We start from the raw sequence: 17,150 nt of genomic DNA, 5'->3' as shown, positions 1-17,150 counted from the left end.
CGCGTCGACTTGATTTCCCTGAATGAGTGGTGCATACCCACTATGACGGATTGGTTGGGAATCGCATGGTCTTCGGTAAAAGCCACTTCGCGCGGAGGGTTCACTAACCGGGAATGTGTCACCTGTCTTTTTCCCAAACTGACTGATCTGCGGGACCGCACGCGTCTGTTGCTACATGCAAGGACGCTATTCCCGGCCGTTCGTTTTCGAGGATACAATCACTTTCGCGAAAATTTCACTCGACTGCTGCACCGGACGCGTTGGTGTCAGTGGGCGACAGCTTCCTTGGTCATATGCTACAGGACACTATGATTTTCAGTGTGTCAGGAGGATTGTGTCGTTCGTCGACGCCGACGCGTCAGTCGCTAGTCACGCAAAACCTCTCAAAAGTGACCGTATCTTCAAAAGTGATCGCGTCGCGCGCACTACTGTCATAATTATCGTAGATTAGAGCAAATGAATAGCGGATGTTAAGAACAAATTGGACAAGGACGGGCTCTTGTCCACTTTGTCCGCCCTTGTCGCATTCGTCCTTGTCTACTTTGTTCTTAGGTTGCAGCGGTGGCGTAGAGGTAGAACACCCGCCTCGCGTGCAAGAGGTCCGTGGTTCGAATCCCGGTGCCGGCAATTTTCCACTGGAAAAAAAAATCCGCGTGTTGATAAAATTGCATAAACAGGCCTGGAGTGTGGCCTGATCCCGGTGACCAGAACCGGTAACGCACTCCCTCACCAGAGCAGGATTGGCCACCCTGGTGCAGTACTTGGCCACAACCTCCTATATGAACAACACAACCAAACCCCGGCCCTCAGTCCCCAGCAGCTGCGAAGCAACTGACCACGGCGGCGGTCAGAACTGCGACGCTGCAGAGGGTGCTAAGAATCACTGGCTCCGGACAGGCCGCCATTGGAATATGAACCTGGCAACGTTTAACGCTAGAACGTTATCTAGTGAGGCGAGTCTAGCAGTGCTATTGGAGGAATTAGAGGGTAGTAAATGGGATATAATAGGGCTCAGCGAAGTTAGGAGGCCAAAAGAAGCATATACAGTGCTAAAAAGCGGGCACGTCCTGTGCTACAGGGGCTTAGCAGAGAGAAGGGAACTAGGCGTCGGATTCCTGATTAATAAGAATATAGCTGGTAACATACAGGAATTCTATAGCATTAACGAGAGGGTGGCAGGTCTTGTTGTGAAACTTAATAAGAGGTACAAAATGAAGATTGTACAGGTCTACGCCCCTACATCCAGTCATGATGACCAGGACGTCGAAAGCTTCTATGAAGACGTGGAATCGGCGATGGGTAGAGTGAAAGCTAAATACACTATACTAATGGGTGACTTTAATGCCAAGGTAGGCAAAAAGCAGGCTGGAGACAAAGCAGTGGGGGAATATGGCATAGGCACTAGGAATATCAGGGGGGAGTTATTGGTAGAGTTTGCGGAACAGAATAATATGAGGATAATGAATACCTTCTTCCGCAAACGGGATAGCCGAAAGTGGACGTGGAGGGGCCCGAACGGCGAGACTAGAAATGAAATAGACTTCATACTCTGCGCTAACCCTGACATCATAAAAGATGTGGACATGCTCGGCAAGGTGCGCTGCAGTGACCACAGGATGGTAAGAACTCGAATTAGCCTAGACCTGAGAAGGGAAAGGAAGAAACTGGTACATAAGAAGCCGATCAATGGGTTAGCGGTAAGAGGGAAAATAGAGCAATTCCAGATCAAGCTACAAAACAGGTATTCGGCTTTAACTCAGGAAGAGGACCTTAGTGTTGAAGCAATGAACGACAATCTTGCGGACATCATTAAGGAGTGTGCAATGGAAGTCGGTGGTAGCTCCGTTAGGCAGGATACCAGTAAACTATCGCAGGAGACGAAAGATCTGATCAAGAAACGCCAATGTATGAAAGCCTCTAACCCTACAGCTAGAATAGAACTGGCAGAACTTTCGAAGTTAATCAACAAGCGTAAGACAGCTGACATAAGGAAGTATAATATGGATAGAATTGAACATGCTCTCAGGAACGGAGGAAGCCTAAAAGCAGTGAAAAAGAAACTAGGAATTGGCAAGAATCAGATGTATGCGCTAAGAGACAAAGCCGGCAATATCATTACTAATATGGATGAGATAGTACAAGTGGCTGAGGAGTTCTATAGAGATTTGTACAGTACCAGTGCCACCCACGACGATAATGGAAGAGAAAATAGTCTAGAGGAATTCGAAATCCCACAGGTAACGCCGGAAGAAGTAAAGAAAGCCTTGGGAGATATGCAAAGGGGGAAGGCAGCTGGGGAGGATCAGGTAACAGCAGATTTGTTGAAGGATGGTGGGCAGATTGTTCTAGAGAAACTGGCCACCCTGTATACGCAATGCCTCATAACGTCGAGCGTACCGGAATCTTGGAAAAATGCTAACATAATCCTAATTCATAAGAAAGGGGACGCCAAAGACTTGAAAAATTATAGACCAATCAGCTTACTGGCCGTTGCCTACAAACTATTTACTAAGGTAATCGCAAATAGAATCAGGAACACCTTAGACTTCTGTCAAGCAAAGGACCAGGCAGGATTCCGTAAAGGCTACTCAACAATAGATCATATTCACACTATCAATCAGGTGCTAGAGAAATGTGCGGAATATAACCAACCATTATATATAGCTTTCATTGATTACGAGAAAGCATTTGATTCTGTCGAAACCTCAGCAGTCATGGAGGCATTACGGAATCAGGGTGTAGACGAGCCATATGTAAAAATACTGAAAAATATCTATAGCGGCTCCACAGCCACCATAGTCCTCCATAAAGAAAGCAACAAAATCCCGATAAAGAAAGGCTTCAGGCAGGGAGATACGATCTCTCCAATGCTATTCACAGCGTGTTTACAGGAGGTATTCAGAGACCTGGATTGGGAAGAAATGGGGATAAAAGTTGATGGAGAATACCTTAGTAACTTGCGATTCGCTGATGATATTGCCTTGCTTAGTAACTCAGGGGACCAACTGCAATGCATGCTCACTGACCTGGAGAGGCAAAGCAGAAGAGTGGGTCTAAAAATTAATCTGCAGAAAACTAAAGTAATGTTTAACAGTCTCGGAAGAGAACAGCAGTTTACAATAGGCAGCGAGGCACTGGAAGTCGTAAGGGAATACATCTACTTAGGGCAGGTAGTGACGGCGGATCCGGATCATGAGACAGAAATAATCAGAAGAATAAGAATGGGCTGGGGTGCGTTTGGTAGGCATTCTCAGATCACGAACAGCAGGTTGCCATTATCCCTCAAGAGAAAAGTGTATAATAGCTGTGTCTTACCAGTACTCACCTACGGGGCAGAAACCTGGAGGCTTACGAAAAGGGTTCTACTCAAATTGAGGACGACGCAACGAGCTATGGAAAGAAGAATGATAGGTGTAACGTTAAGGGATAAGAAACGAGCAGATTGGGTCAGGGAACAAACGCGAGTTAATGACATCTTAGTTGAAATCAAGAAAAAGAAATGGGCATGGGCAGGACATGTAATGAGGAGGGAAGATAACCGATGGTCATTAAGGGTTACGGACTGGATTCCAAGTGAAGGGAAGCGTAGCAGGGGACGACAGAAAGTTAGGTGGGCGGATGACATTAAGAAGTTTGCAGGGACGGCATGGCTACAATTAGTACATGACCGGGGATGTTGGAGAAATATGGGAGAGGCCTTTGCCCTGCAGTGGGCGTAACCAGGCTGATGATGATGATGATGATGATGACGACGACTTTGTTCTTTGTGTCGGTTATTATATTTGCGCTTATCTACCATAATTTTATTGCATGTCCCACTAGCCCAACAGTCAGGCCTCCCAAAGTATACGCGTACACCACTGCTAGCCTTACACAAACATGTTGGCCTACCTCGTAGCGTTTTGCGGAACCCCAAACAATGCTGAATAGCTGTCTGCAAGGTACTTCACGTAGCGTCGATTCCCACAGTGCGATGAATCGAGAAAACTTTTCGGATTGGAAGGAAGCCTATTATAGCCGTGCGAAGAAGTTTATTGTTGTTTGACTGGTACTAGAGCTTTTCCAGTGTTCTTTATGAATCATAAGAAGGGGAGGGGGGGGGGGGCGTTAAGGTGCTTTTTAAGATCACGTAATAGTTCGTGAATACGGTGCTTACTGTCACCACTCTAAACGCAACGGCTCTACTATAGCTGAGGCTCAAGTGCGAAGAGACCGGCAGCTTTCGTAGCTTCATCCTCCTACTATATACTGCCTGACGCTTTGGTGTGGCAGGCGGTGTTCATCTCTTTCCTTTCCCTTTCCTTTTTTTATAACGTTTCACAGTGCCCCTCTGTTCCTCGAAACAACAAGAAGAACGAGGTATTCCCGCGGGTTATTCTTCGTATACACACCTTTTTCGCTCGCGGTCGTCGGCACACAACTAGCTGCTGCGTAATAAAATTCAAACGACGTGGAAATGAATTGGGCGGTCGTTATTCAAATGCCACCAGTTGAACCACCATGACCAGTTTTATTGTAGCCTTGGGGGTTACCCCGGAACGCGATGGCCATCTCTCGCTTCGGTATTCGTAAAGAAACGCGAGCGAACTCGTTCTTCAACAGTATACAAGGAGACGCACGGGTCCCGCTTCAGCGGCTTTCCGCGTGATGGTTCCTCCCCGCAATGAGTCATTGTGGAAATGAAAGCGGTGCTATAACCTTGGACGGTATACGCCTTTGGAAATTTCACCGCGTTGGAAATTACCTGGAACGTACCTTCGCCCTGCTCTTCCGCAATATCTTTCCATATCCTCTTCGTGAAGGGATGGGCGAGACTCATCGGCGTTGAGGGGCGAAACAAGGCCGATGTCTTTGCCGAAGAGCTAATGGGCGTAACGTGGAAGATCTTATAGCGCTGAGGGCCATGAATCGCAATGTATAGATTGCGCTTCGCCCCGTTGCACGGATAAATGTCCCGGCACTTTTCTAGGCAGATTTCCGCAATGTTTTCATTAAATGGCAATATTGATTGGATATGCAGCGAGAGTACTAGATTGACCGTGTATGCTGCAACGTAGGCCGGGGTTTTAGCACTTCTTTCCCAGTCCTTACTGTAAATTTCTGCAGTAGAATTCTTTTAAACTGTGCTGCTAAGGTGGCGGTATTTGCAAACAAACAAACAAACCCGCAAACAAGGTTAAATCCCAATAAGGAAAAAAGAAACGGAATGAAAGTCTGAAAGTCTAGCGTTTATCGCTTAGTTATTCTAACGATAATGTTTGTCCAAATTCATCAGTCTTCTTGCTGTCACTTGAAATAACGCTAATAAGCGTTATGTCAAATTATCGTATGGACAATGAAAGTATTCACTCATTTATGCGTTAATCGGTTATAAGTTTCTCAAAAATATTGGATCATGTTGTCTAGCTAATGCATTACTGGTCGACCAAATCTAATTTCATTAGAATTTTCTCCTTATTAGCTAGAAAATATGCACAGAGAAATAATTAGCTTCTCATTGTCTTAGAATTAGTGGTCTCACAGTAACGGTAGACGCATCATGTTTTCTCTCTCTCTCTCTATTTTAAATCTTGGGACTCCCGTTTGCTCTAAAAAGAAACAGGCAAGCAGTTTTATTCTACAGTTTTCTCACGTCATTTGTATTGTTTTTTTTGTGTGTGTACTTCATCTTGTACCCTCTGTCATCTGAAAGACGGTTCGGTGCAATTTCCGGCCCAATTCGGGAACGCAAGCAACCTGTACGTGGTTGTCTTGCCAACTTTGTAATGGAGAAAACAAAAGTGCTGTCGTTCGGAAAAGCTTTAAATTTCTGCGTTGGTGCCAAATCCATCGAGTATTAGAATAGCAAGAAACAAGAAATAATAAAATAAAGAAGCAAACTAAAAAAAATGAGGACACGCAAGCAAACAAATAAGGACAAGAAAACTAAGAGCTAAATTCACCGAGCAAACATGTCACCTCCATGTGCCCTCATAAGAAAACAATTTCCATCGGCAAAATCATCTCGGAAGAAGTGCGCAGACTAACCAGTATTCGGTGGCTGGTGACAGGTTGCTGCTGGAAGTTGCCGAGGACGCTGTAGAGCCGATTCATGGATGAACGCCCAGGCTACGTACGCTGTGGCGCTTCATTTGGCCTCCTCCTTATTCTGTGGCTTCGACTACGGATTCGGACACAGCTGGGCGAGCAGGACAGTACGCCGGCACACCCTGAAGGAAAAGATACCAGAGCTAGGATCAGGGCACGAATGGTGCGTGCCCTAAAACCGCACACGCATACGGACAAAGTGCGGCGGCTCATACTGCAAGGACTTGTTCAGACAGTTCATTTGTCACGAACTTCGACACCACGAGTTCACATCAAAAAAGCTGTTATTAGGTCACGTGCGGGAACACCTGTGGAACCTTAATTCAGACTTAATTCATTTCTTTGAGCTTCACAGTCATGCATGCCCCGCCACAAAGCCCAGCTGCAGTTCTTGAGCAGTTCTTATCCTTTAGTGCAGTGGCTCCTAAACTGTTTGAAGAGGCCGTGCACTAGCGGTTTCGGAAACAAAGATGTGGTAGGCACATCAGAGATATAGAAAGAAGTGAAAGACTGCAAGGAATGCTCTATTACGCCCTCTCGTAGATAATATCGAAATCAATGTGTCGCTCTTGATTTTTTTTTTTACGATGTCCAATTTTGTCTTAGGTAAACGGGAAAGCGATTCGTGGCGCGTGGACAAGCGCGTGCCCCAAAGGTAAGATCTTCATCATATCGGCTGAAAAAGGTTCAAAGCCGGTGCACAGCCCCGTTGAAAAGCTTCGATTTTCCTTTCTAAAGCAAAAGCGGAAAAAAAAACGTGAAAAGAAATGAAGATGTTATCTTCAAAAAGAGATTCTACTCCAAATCCAACCGAGGTTAAATAAATGAAGAAAGATGAAAGAAAAGAGAAATAATTAAAAAAAAGGAAGGAAGAACTTCCTTGGCAGAAATTCTCGTTTCCTTGACATGGTTCTCGTACACTGAACCGATAAAGTTTAACTTTATTACGAACTTAAGTGGGTGAGGCTCGAAATTATGGTGTGAATTGCCATATCTCAATATCTTTGCTGCTGAGCTCAAAGTAGCTGCGAACGCTGGCAGGGCCATCGGGTACGTGGTTTAAATAAGTGACGTTGAACGGCAGCCAATCTCATTAAGATGAATTTGAGGGATGAATGATATTGAAGAAGAACGCAACAAGCAAAAGTAACCTTGCACCGTCGACAAGATGTGCCCTCGCGATGAACCCTTATAACACCGTGAGGTCTCTCTCTCTCTCTCTTTTTCTCTTTCTTTCCTTCCTTCCTTCTTTCTTTCTTTCTTTCTTGCTTTCCTTCTTTCTCACATTTCTCTATCGGCCTCCTAAGACCATCACAAGGAAAAGAAATAAGCAAGAAATGGCGCCACGTGGGAAATACAACGCCTGCACTTTGAGCAAATGTGTATCAAAAAAAAAAAAAAGATGGAACGAAATGAAATGCGACGTCGGCGTAGCGCGCGAGATCAAAATTACGAGGGCGCGCTACGCGCCTATCGCGGCTTTTTATGCATCTCGGGGGAAAGCTGGAGAGAATGTGCCACCCCATTTTGGCAGAGCCATAGCCATTCTCGGTAGATCTCGTTCCATATTACGACCGTCATTTTATTTCCTTCCTCAATAAAGCAGTCACTGCCAAGAAAGATACGTAGGGCAGCGCTGTCTCATCTATGGAGACGCTCGGCGCCACGACATTCACGTCGCTCGCTCACTTTCGGAAACGGGGAAATCGTCATCGCCGAAAGAAGTTCTGGGAAAACCTGTCGCCGCAGCGAGCTGTTCACCCGGTTCCACTGACCTCCGAGCACTTAATGGGGTCGCCCGATCGGTGCAGTGATATCGATTCTGACGCGAATTGTCGAAAGCGACACGAGTACTTTCTTAAGAGGTACCCGCTTTCTTCTTTTTCAGTTTTTTTTTCTACATATAAGCGCGGCCAGACCATGCGCCACCCAAAGTGCATGCTTTGTGTATGGCAAAAGTAAGTGTGACCGGCCTGTTAACGAAACACAGGCCGACCCTGCCGCAAAAGGCACTGAGTGCGTCATTTAATGCCGTTACTCAACAGCTATCTGGGACATTTCTTTTCTTGTTTTTCTCTTGGGTCAATTATTACCTAGAGGCACAATTGTGGGCGTCACTATATCATACCCTACTCCCCGTTGCACTGATACATCTATAATGTTCCTATCGTGTGCCATGGTGTGGCAGTCGTTCCGATTCCGCGCACAGCATATATAGCTAAATGTTCCAAGGAACTCGGACAACGCCATACACGGATGCGAGACCCATCAGGCGAACCGAAAGCACTTTTCGTGTTTTCGTGCCCTTGAGCTAAAGCAGATGGCCCAGATTGCCTTTCCCGCGACAATAACAGCAAATTGAAAGTCAAAGCCGGCGACACCACTAGGTACTAAATGAATGTACAATACTGAACGACGACAACTGCTCGTAACACTGCAGGCAATTCGCACGGCAAAACGATTCATACGCCCATTGGCTTCAGGAACGGCGATGGTACTCCCCTGAAAAGGAAACCTCGTTGATTATTGTTGCGGTTCCGACCTATCGCTCCGCGAGTTCCCGCTTTCTCAATGAACGCAAATGCGATCGTAATCGAGCGCGTGCCCGGAAGCGCTTACGTGACCAGTGCCGTAGAACAAGTCCCCCAGGGGGCGCTCTCTCTAGCGGGTCCGGAAAGGAGGCGAGCATGGAGACGAGCAAGAACGAAAGATGCTTATCGGGCGCAGCCGTTCTTCGATCGCGGTCCCCGAGAGCGAGAGCGTCACCGCGTCGCACGGCGAGAAGCAGAAGTTGACCCGTCGTCTGTTTGCTTCTCGCAAGTGGAACATCACGTGCACGGTGTTAGACGTAAACAGGAGCCACAAGCCCGCGCGGCAACGAAGTAGCGCCACCATACCGAGAAGGCCCGGATGTATATGCGGCGACGCGGTTGCGAACGGAACTCCGTCCGGCTCGTTAGGCGATCCGGTTAAGGGAATTACGTTTAGTTCAAAGACTCCTACGTACGCGCCTTTTTTTTTTTGTGCATTCGCCAGTTTGTGTTATACTCGTCCTTGTCGCGGTGAGCGCTCGCGGCGAAAACTCTTAATTTCATTTTGGATAGGTCCCAGCTCCAGTTCGGTGCCTGTGGAAATGTTCCATTCACGGAGTAAGTCATTTCTGTGCCGCTGAACAAGCACATAAACGGTACGCGCATCGCTAAACAGGCGGTAAATAAGAGCCACAAAGCTCTCGTGGTATGCAGGCGCGTTTTGTGTTCAAGCGGGCAGTAAATAAACATTTGTATATAACGTCATTCGCAGAAGTAATACTTAGCGTTATAAACAAGTGTTTGCGTAGGCTTATGTTCAGCAGCAAGAGTGAAATGCTGGAGAGGTATGTCACAACAGCAGATGTAACTTGTGAGCTTAACCGGTCGACAAGAACACTCGAAGATGGCGTATTACACAAGGGAAGCCACAGAAATTGAGAACAGCGATTAAAAATTCTTGGTTTTTACAGGCCAAAAACAACGACCTTGTTATGAGGCACACCAGAGAGAACGGCAATTGCGTCTTTTCTCTCACAATCAGTGAAAATGGGAGTGGGGTGGCGTGGTGGGAGGGGAGGGGGGTGAGGTTAGACCAAACCGCTTCGCGGCAGTATTTGAAAAAAGAAAAAAACGCAGTTGTATTCCTTTCAACATCTACCTCTTCTATCTCCCTCTCTCTCTCTCTTTTATTTCACGTTGTTTCGCGCCTTTACATCTTCGTCTTATCGTGCTAAGTGCCCGATAATATCCTATCCCTCGAACTCCAATCTTACGCCCGATCAGAACACTGTCCCGGTCCTCGAACCGGCGTTATTATGATGCAAAGAGAAGAGAGCTGTATGCACGCAGCTTGCGACGGCATAGACTTATTGCATCGCTATTGAAAGCTGCGCTCTTGTAAAGGAACCAAACATTCGGCGCTGAAGCACATAAGGGAAAGCGCCGAGCGCCGCAGCCCCTAGAGACCAATATACGTATATTCGATCGCGCACCGCAAAGAAAAAAAAAGAATAAATGCTTAGGGCGAGGGAAACGCTCGACAAAGAAGTAAACTTAATGCACGCGCCGTGAGCAATATTATTTCGCCGCTGCTCGCTGCGCAAGCAGGAATACAAACAACCTGCACGCAGGCACGCATTCATGATCCGTAATAGTATACAGCATAGCATCGGTGCAGGCATGCGCGCCACTGATGCAAAAAATACGGCGCCTGATATCGGAAGCAGCGGCACGCGCGTGGTCGCACTTTTATTGCGCGGTGCTTCGTATATATATACAAACTGTACGGCCACGACAAAGGTAAACGGTAGCCGCTGCAAAGCATTCTGGGCGCAGGCAGCGTTGTTTGCACAATATACAATGCGCGCGAGCAAACACGGGGCTCCCGCAGAGGTGTACGTGTCGCGGCCGCCTGGTCCCGGAGACCGCTATGTGCGGTGTGTGTGTTTGAGGGAGGGAGGCGCGCTGCTTTTCGGAGCGGCGGCTTTCGGCGCATTCACCGACTCGACGCTGAGAGGCATTTCTGGCGGGATACGTATAATGTGGATCGCTGTTCGCGCACAGTCCCACGCATTCAATTCCTCGCTAGTATATCGTGTTACAGCTTTAATGTAGGCAGTGAAGACTTAAATAAAGGTGCTATGTATGGGGGTTATTCAGCCGCAGTAAAAGCTTTCAAAATTCAAAATTAAGGTAAGAGGAGCCTTGATATATATATATCAAGGCTCCGCTTACCTTAATCGTCAAAAATAAAGTAAAGAAAGTTGATGACAATACCTTCTTCATTACACAACATGGAAGGCCATCTTTCCGGGACTAAGATTCCAACTAATTGCGCTACCGGTAACTTTTTTCTTTCACTCTTTAGAGAAGCAATAAAGCCAGAAACACAAGCAAAGAACCGAAGGAGAGACATAACACCTGCGCCAGCTCAAAACACAACATAATGTCACATGTCTGGCAAATCACACACACACAAAAAAAGGCAAGAAAGAAGAAAAGATAATTCAAGAGCGTTATTAGTCCAGTGATGTAACCTATACGCGCTAAGGCATGCAGTAGACCTTTGAGTGTTCTTGTTGGCTCAGTATTTTATCAACAAACGTTGTTTTCCAGAGACTGCACAACTTGATGAGATAACTAGAGGGTCGTATGAATCTATAGGCCCGTATTCTCAATGAGCTCTTAGGCTAGAAGTTTTTGCAAGAGAAAAATTCAGCCAATTCTGATGCTGGACATACAATTAACGACGGCGGCTGACTAATGGCAAATAGCGGTTACGAACGAAAACCTTTGAATTCGGCCGCAATGTCCTCCGCAGTTAATTACCTTGAGGTAACGGATACGAATAGGGCTCATGTCGAAAGCCTTCTTTCAATGTACGCTGGATAACATGGCAAAGTGACAATAATTGTAAATAAGCGACCAAGCCATGATCAAAAGTATCTGATACTAACAAAGTAGGAACGTTAATAGGCGCATTACCTAAAAAAAACAGCGTTCACGGTAAACCCTACGGTGCACGAGAGAGTAGTTTAGTGAGTAATAATGTAGCTATACTATAATAGTATAGTTATAGTTATACTATACCATAACAGTAATGTAGCAATAGCTACAATAATGCAGCAATTAGGCGAATTTAGTCTGCCGCAAGAAGGGGAATGCAGGTTAGGTAAGAGTACGAAGCGAAGCAAGTGATTCTAAAAAGAAGCTATGTTTTGAACTCAAGCTTAACGTGAAGCCCTGTTTTGAGGCCATAACAAGAAATTATTTAAGTGCCGCTGTGAATGATTTGTATAACTTATAATGGGCGCGAAATAGTGGGAATCTTGCTGACAAGATCGAGATGTTTACATTACGTGGACGCTCGCATGCACACTGCTCCCTTCCAGGGAACGAAATAGCGCACAAGCTGGCTCCAAAACTGACGGAACGAGCAGGCGACACGCAAATACTGGGAACGGAGAGAGACCGGATGACTAGTTTTAACGAGATCACCAAACACTATAAACTGGGAAGGGCCCGTTTACCCCCGGCACTTGACGGCAAGCGACGGCATGGCGCCTCTTACAAACAGATATACGTATTCAAACCCGGTGGCCTATCACCGCTACTGCCCGGACCTTTACACGGATAGATTTAGATTCCGTAGAGAAAGGGCGGACCTACAACATATGATTTGGGCTTGTCAACGGACACCCACACAGAATAAAACACACAAGACCAGAGATGGGTGGGAGACCCCGTTGGCTCAGCTCTGCACCGGAAGACAAACTTAAGGCCATCCAGCAGGCCGTAGATGCGGCCAGGGCCCAAGGGCTCGAGGCCGTCATCTATGTATACAGAGGCCTATAGTCTCATAAACCTGCTGTACTAAAATAAAGCTTATTCCTCATTCTCCTTTTGCTGACAACTTTTATGATTTCACGCTCTGAATTTTGGCAAGTTGTCAACTTGGGTCGCAGAAAAAAGAAATGGTTCAAGCATTGTCCTAGCGCACACTCTGCTGCAGACGAACCGTCCCTTCTTGTGGCACCCAAAATGCACACAAACAAAAAAGAAAAAAATAAGAGCACTGGTTTTAAACTTTCGCTGTTCATGAGATATATTTATATTTTTCGTTCAGCGGGAAAGACAACGCTTCGCAAAGTGCTGTCACAGGCCACAAAATTGGAGTTGTAAGCTTTCAACGAGGCGACATCTAAAACATACGGCAGGCAGAAGAGGAAACGTAATAGCAAAATAACAAATAGCTGCCGAGACGGGACACTTTAATTAAAACTTGTCGCTCGCGTTCTTATGTCAGTTGTACTTTCTCCCTTCCTGCCGTATATATGAACGCTAAAAGTGGAGGCAACTATCACAGTTGTATTTTGTTTTGTTATATATCATTGCCTACAGTTTTTCGTTCAGTCCTGACGGCTTTTGTGGAGGCAACTATCACAGTTGTATCCTGTTTTGTTATATATCATTGCCTACAGTTTTTCGTTCAGTCCTGACGGCTTTTCCGAGCGAAACTACGGCGTTGGGAAGAGGTAAGTGTACACAGTAAGGCATTCGGACTGACGAGCTGTTAAAGCCACACTGCTAGAATTGATCACTCTTGCGTTGTAGACAGCTCCCAGAAGCAAGAGAAATAGAAAGAGACAGGAAAACATAAGGAGGTTAACCAGTTTGCACCTGGTCTGATACACTACACTGGGGGGTGGGCGGAGCGGGAAAATAAGGAAAAGGGAACGAGTTCGTTGTATCTGTAGTTACTCTTGCATGTATGTTGATTTAAGCGTAAGCGAACGTGTCAAACACGCGCTTATTTGACGTGAGTGTTAGCTCACTGCGACAATCGTGAAGGATGAGAGAAAGTTAAGAAAATCGTACACCCGGGATCAAAAAAGCGAGGAGAACTTTCCTATCACCACATGGTCTTCCAGAATTTGTAGGTGTGTTCGTCAACGTCTTTTTCTTTCTTTTTTTTCATGAAAGACTAAGTGAAAATGAGTAGCCATCACTACGGGTGGGTGTCGATGGCTGCTTCATTTAAGTTTTTTTTTTATGTGAATACTGTGGGAACGACGTGCACTCCTTTCGAACAAATTGTCCGCTACGCCTCGCCTGCACTCTTGGCTCAAGAGGGTCGTCGATTCACGCCCACGCCTATCACAGTCTGTACATTTAGCTCTTTCAGTGACGACCTGGCAAAACGGCCGGTACGTCAAATTTTCATGGAGTCCTTCCGTCCAAAGCCTGCCTGCTTCTGGAGAAACGATCCCCAATCACGCCCTCGTTCGTCAAACACTCTCTCAATCTTGAAAAGCCAAATAAATAAAACAACCAAATAAATACAGTTAGGAACAACGAAAGCTCAAAGTCTATTCACTCGAAAGGCGCAGTTCTCGTTCAGTGGAGACGCCTGCTACTCTTGTCCGACGTCGAGATGGACAATTGTTACGGCTTACAAGCCTGAAGTCTTTTGTGAATTCATCGTTCGTTGGTTTTCCTTACACTAGCTCCACTAAGTTATTTATCGCCTGCTCCCTATTTTCTTTAATATTTAAGGCGAACAGAAACGAAGGAAAAATCTCGTCAGTATTAGGGCTTTCGGTTTAAGCCCCGGTACTTCGACTAGCGTCATCGCAGCGGCTTAGAGGAACTGGAAGAAAAAAGAAAGAAAATTTTATCTGCAGGTGAACACAGCACTGCTCAAAACTCCAGGCAGTTGCTCCGCCAGGGTGCCGCCTATATGGCATATACGCCGAGTGCCTATAGCTCTTATAGCGGGAAGCCTTGGTAATTCGGGTGTGCATCGTTACTCAAGTGCACCGGGCGAGGCAGCCTCGTACAAACTGAGCAGAAACCTCGACGTTTGGAAAAAAGCACTATAGTCGGTTGCCTGCGCACACTGTTCAGCTCATGTGGCACAGAACGACAACGTTCTTCATGTCCCGAATATCGCGCCAGCGCCGTAAATGAACACCTCCACCTCCCGCTTTGCTTTATCTTGTCTTCGAGCCTACTATTTCCGCGTTCCCCCCCACCCCCCTCCTTCCTCCTTTCATCTTCACTCAATTCTTCAGTGACCGCTATATTATGAGCAAAACAGAAGGAAAAGAAAACGAATGTAGCTGTATTGGTAGTAGCAATCACCGTATTTCTTGAATGACAGCAGTATCCCTAGCAGCCCTTTCGGCGTCAGCTGCAAAGTCGGCTAGAGCCCTCGCTTGCCCACTTATACTACCTCCGTGCGCACCTGACAAGCAGGCTGCACTGCACAACACGAGGCAAGGCCGACTGACGGCGGTGCAACCATCGGTCGCCAGTGCACGCAGACTACCGGGTCGTAACTTCGCGAGGCCGCGCCGTGTAAATGCGTCGTGGACGGTCATCTCGCGTAACAAGCACAGTACCAGGCTTACAGGGCGATGACGACCGCCATTATGTATATAGCTCCTTGCGATATTCTAGACACCATCGTATCTCCAATGCGGAAGCACGCCGTCGTCTGGCCAGAGTTGGCGGCGAGGTGGGAGAGCACGCGTTTATGTATACGCGTACGCCTACCGAGTGGTTTGGGCAAAGGTGCGACGAGAACCATCGACACTCCTTCCACTCGCCTTTCTCCACCCCTGCCCACCACAATCATCGTCAACGCGGACCCAACCCCCCTTCCTCGGTCCTCGTTGATCCTAGACCGAGCGGTATATTTATGAGCGGTCGCTGCCGCGGCCGGTGTGCCTCATGAGCAGAAGCCCGAAGCCGGCGCAAACGAGATCGCGTTTATCAAAAGAGCCCCCCTGTCGCTGTACCGCCATTGCAGCGGCTGCCCTCACATCCGTGCCAGCGCGCACCTGATTTAGAGAGAGCGCGCTTTCCGATATTGTGCTTTTGTTGCGGGAGAAGTGCTCGTCTATACTCGTCTATACCGCCACCAACGCGTCGTCTTTCGCCGTCCCTTCGCTGCCTCGCCGTTTCACAAACGTTTCTTTTTTTTTCTTTTTCGATTATTTCTTTCTCTGTGGAGGGGCTTCAGTCAGGTATACTTCCACGCAACGTTTCACAAAAGGGAAAGGAAAAAAAAAACACGTATAAAAGAGGGGTAACCAAGACAGAGTGCGGTTATATCTCTTTCTCGGGGACCCTGATTCGATTAACTTCCGGGCGTCCTATTTTCAGCATTGGGCGAAAGAAAAGCGGAAGAGGAGTGTATTTTCAAACAGAAGTGGCTGAGCAGCGGAAGGGTTTGCTGTAACACTATTATGTTGGCAGTATAAGCAATGACAGAATTTGCTAAACATAAGAAAGCCGAAATAAAGCTACGAAAGAATAAATATTGGTGGATCTTTACAAGCGTATAGTAAACGATGCAGCTGCTACGTAATGAAAATGAAAGTAAGATTAATATTGTAACTTCGAAAGAGGCGCATTTATCGACTGACGTCATTTATCGACTGTTTCACAACGCTTGGAAATACTGAACTCCATCCTCTTGTGTCGCCTGGTTACGTTGCGGGAAATCCCAGTTGGCACTAAACCTGTTCCCATTTCTCTATATAGTCACTGAACAAGATGAGGAGGAGGATATCAGATTTATTATTTCATACGAAAGTAATGCCCTAGTCGGCTTCCTTTTGACGGTTTAGGCTTACTGGCCAGACATGCTTCCTTATTTTCATATTTAATTGGAGAAGTGACGCTGCCTCGACACCTGAAACTTGTCCCGCGTGCTAGATAACTAAGTGCCTAACTACTCGTCCTGGCAAGCACCCGCGCGAGCTTCGTGTGTATTTCTCTTTCTCCGCATCCCTTGACGCCTCACTTGCCCCCTCCACTTCTCTCTCCTCCTCGCCCTTTTATGAGCGGTCTCGAAAGGGCTAACAATTCGTTCTAACGCGGAAGCTCTCCATCGCTATTATGACTTATGTCTTCCAGCAACTCCCTCTCAGTATCTATGCCGTACCTCCGGCGGACATATGGATCACCGTGCTATAATTTTACTGGGTGGACAGGAACATATTAAAGTGCTCGAAAAGGTCTCACGCGAGAACTCGCACTTGTCTCGGCACGGCCTATGTGAGGCGGTATGGCGCGATACCCCGTGAGGGCAGTTTTCGAGCATGGTTAAAAGCGATCCTTTGGTATTCGCTATTGCTCGGTAAAACTCAAGGTCCCTCGGATGGGGTATACTTAATGTGCATACCAAACACGCAGCTCGTTTTGCCTTCACCTACCTCGACTCAAACAGCCCAAGGCACAAGACACGCAATATCTTCCTTCTTCAAAGGATCGAATCGCGTAAGCTATCATTGGGTGTTCGTAGCACTTTGATCCACAGTCGCAAATATATAGTGGCGGTTAGCGATGTAGAATTACGAGCTGGAAATCCACTCATTTAGAGCATGAGATACGAGAGAGCAACGAGTGTGTCTATTGTCCTGTCAGCATCGCTTCACCATATGCCCACAACAAATCCATCTTTCGCTATTGAGTCATTCGATTATCAACGGGCTTTGCTTTCTTTGACCATTCTTTTCTGAG

The 17,150-nt window shown here is 46.7% G+C and overlaps 1 protein-coding gene across 6 annotated transcripts in view; it reads right to left on the bottom strand.

The window, feature by feature from the left end:
• LOC139057453 (dopamine receptor 1-like) overlaps positions 1-17,150 on the bottom strand; it is a 556,142-nt gene that overhangs the window by 19,607 nt on the left and 519,385 nt on the right. For all 6 annotated transcript variants that reach the window (XM_070535761.1, XM_070535759.1, XM_070535763.1 and 3 more), the window contains one exon: positions 6,028-6,209. In XM_070535761.1, the coding sequence (XP_070391862.1) occupies positions 6,028-6,093 (66 nt within the window). In that variant the 5' untranslated portion in view covers positions 6,094-6,209. The remainder of the gene's footprint in view (positions 1-6,027; positions 6,210-17,150) is intronic.

Source organism: Dermacentor albipictus, chromosome 3 (assembly GCF_038994185.2).
Source record: "Dermacentor albipictus isolate Rhodes 1998 colony chromosome 3, USDA_Dalb.pri_finalv2, whole genome shotgun sequence".
Taxonomy (NCBI): domain Eukaryota; kingdom Metazoa; phylum Arthropoda; class Arachnida; order Ixodida; family Ixodidae; genus Dermacentor; species Dermacentor albipictus.
The sequence above is the reverse complement of the archived record's forward strand: the minus strand, read 5'-3'. Positions and strand labels throughout refer to the sequence as shown.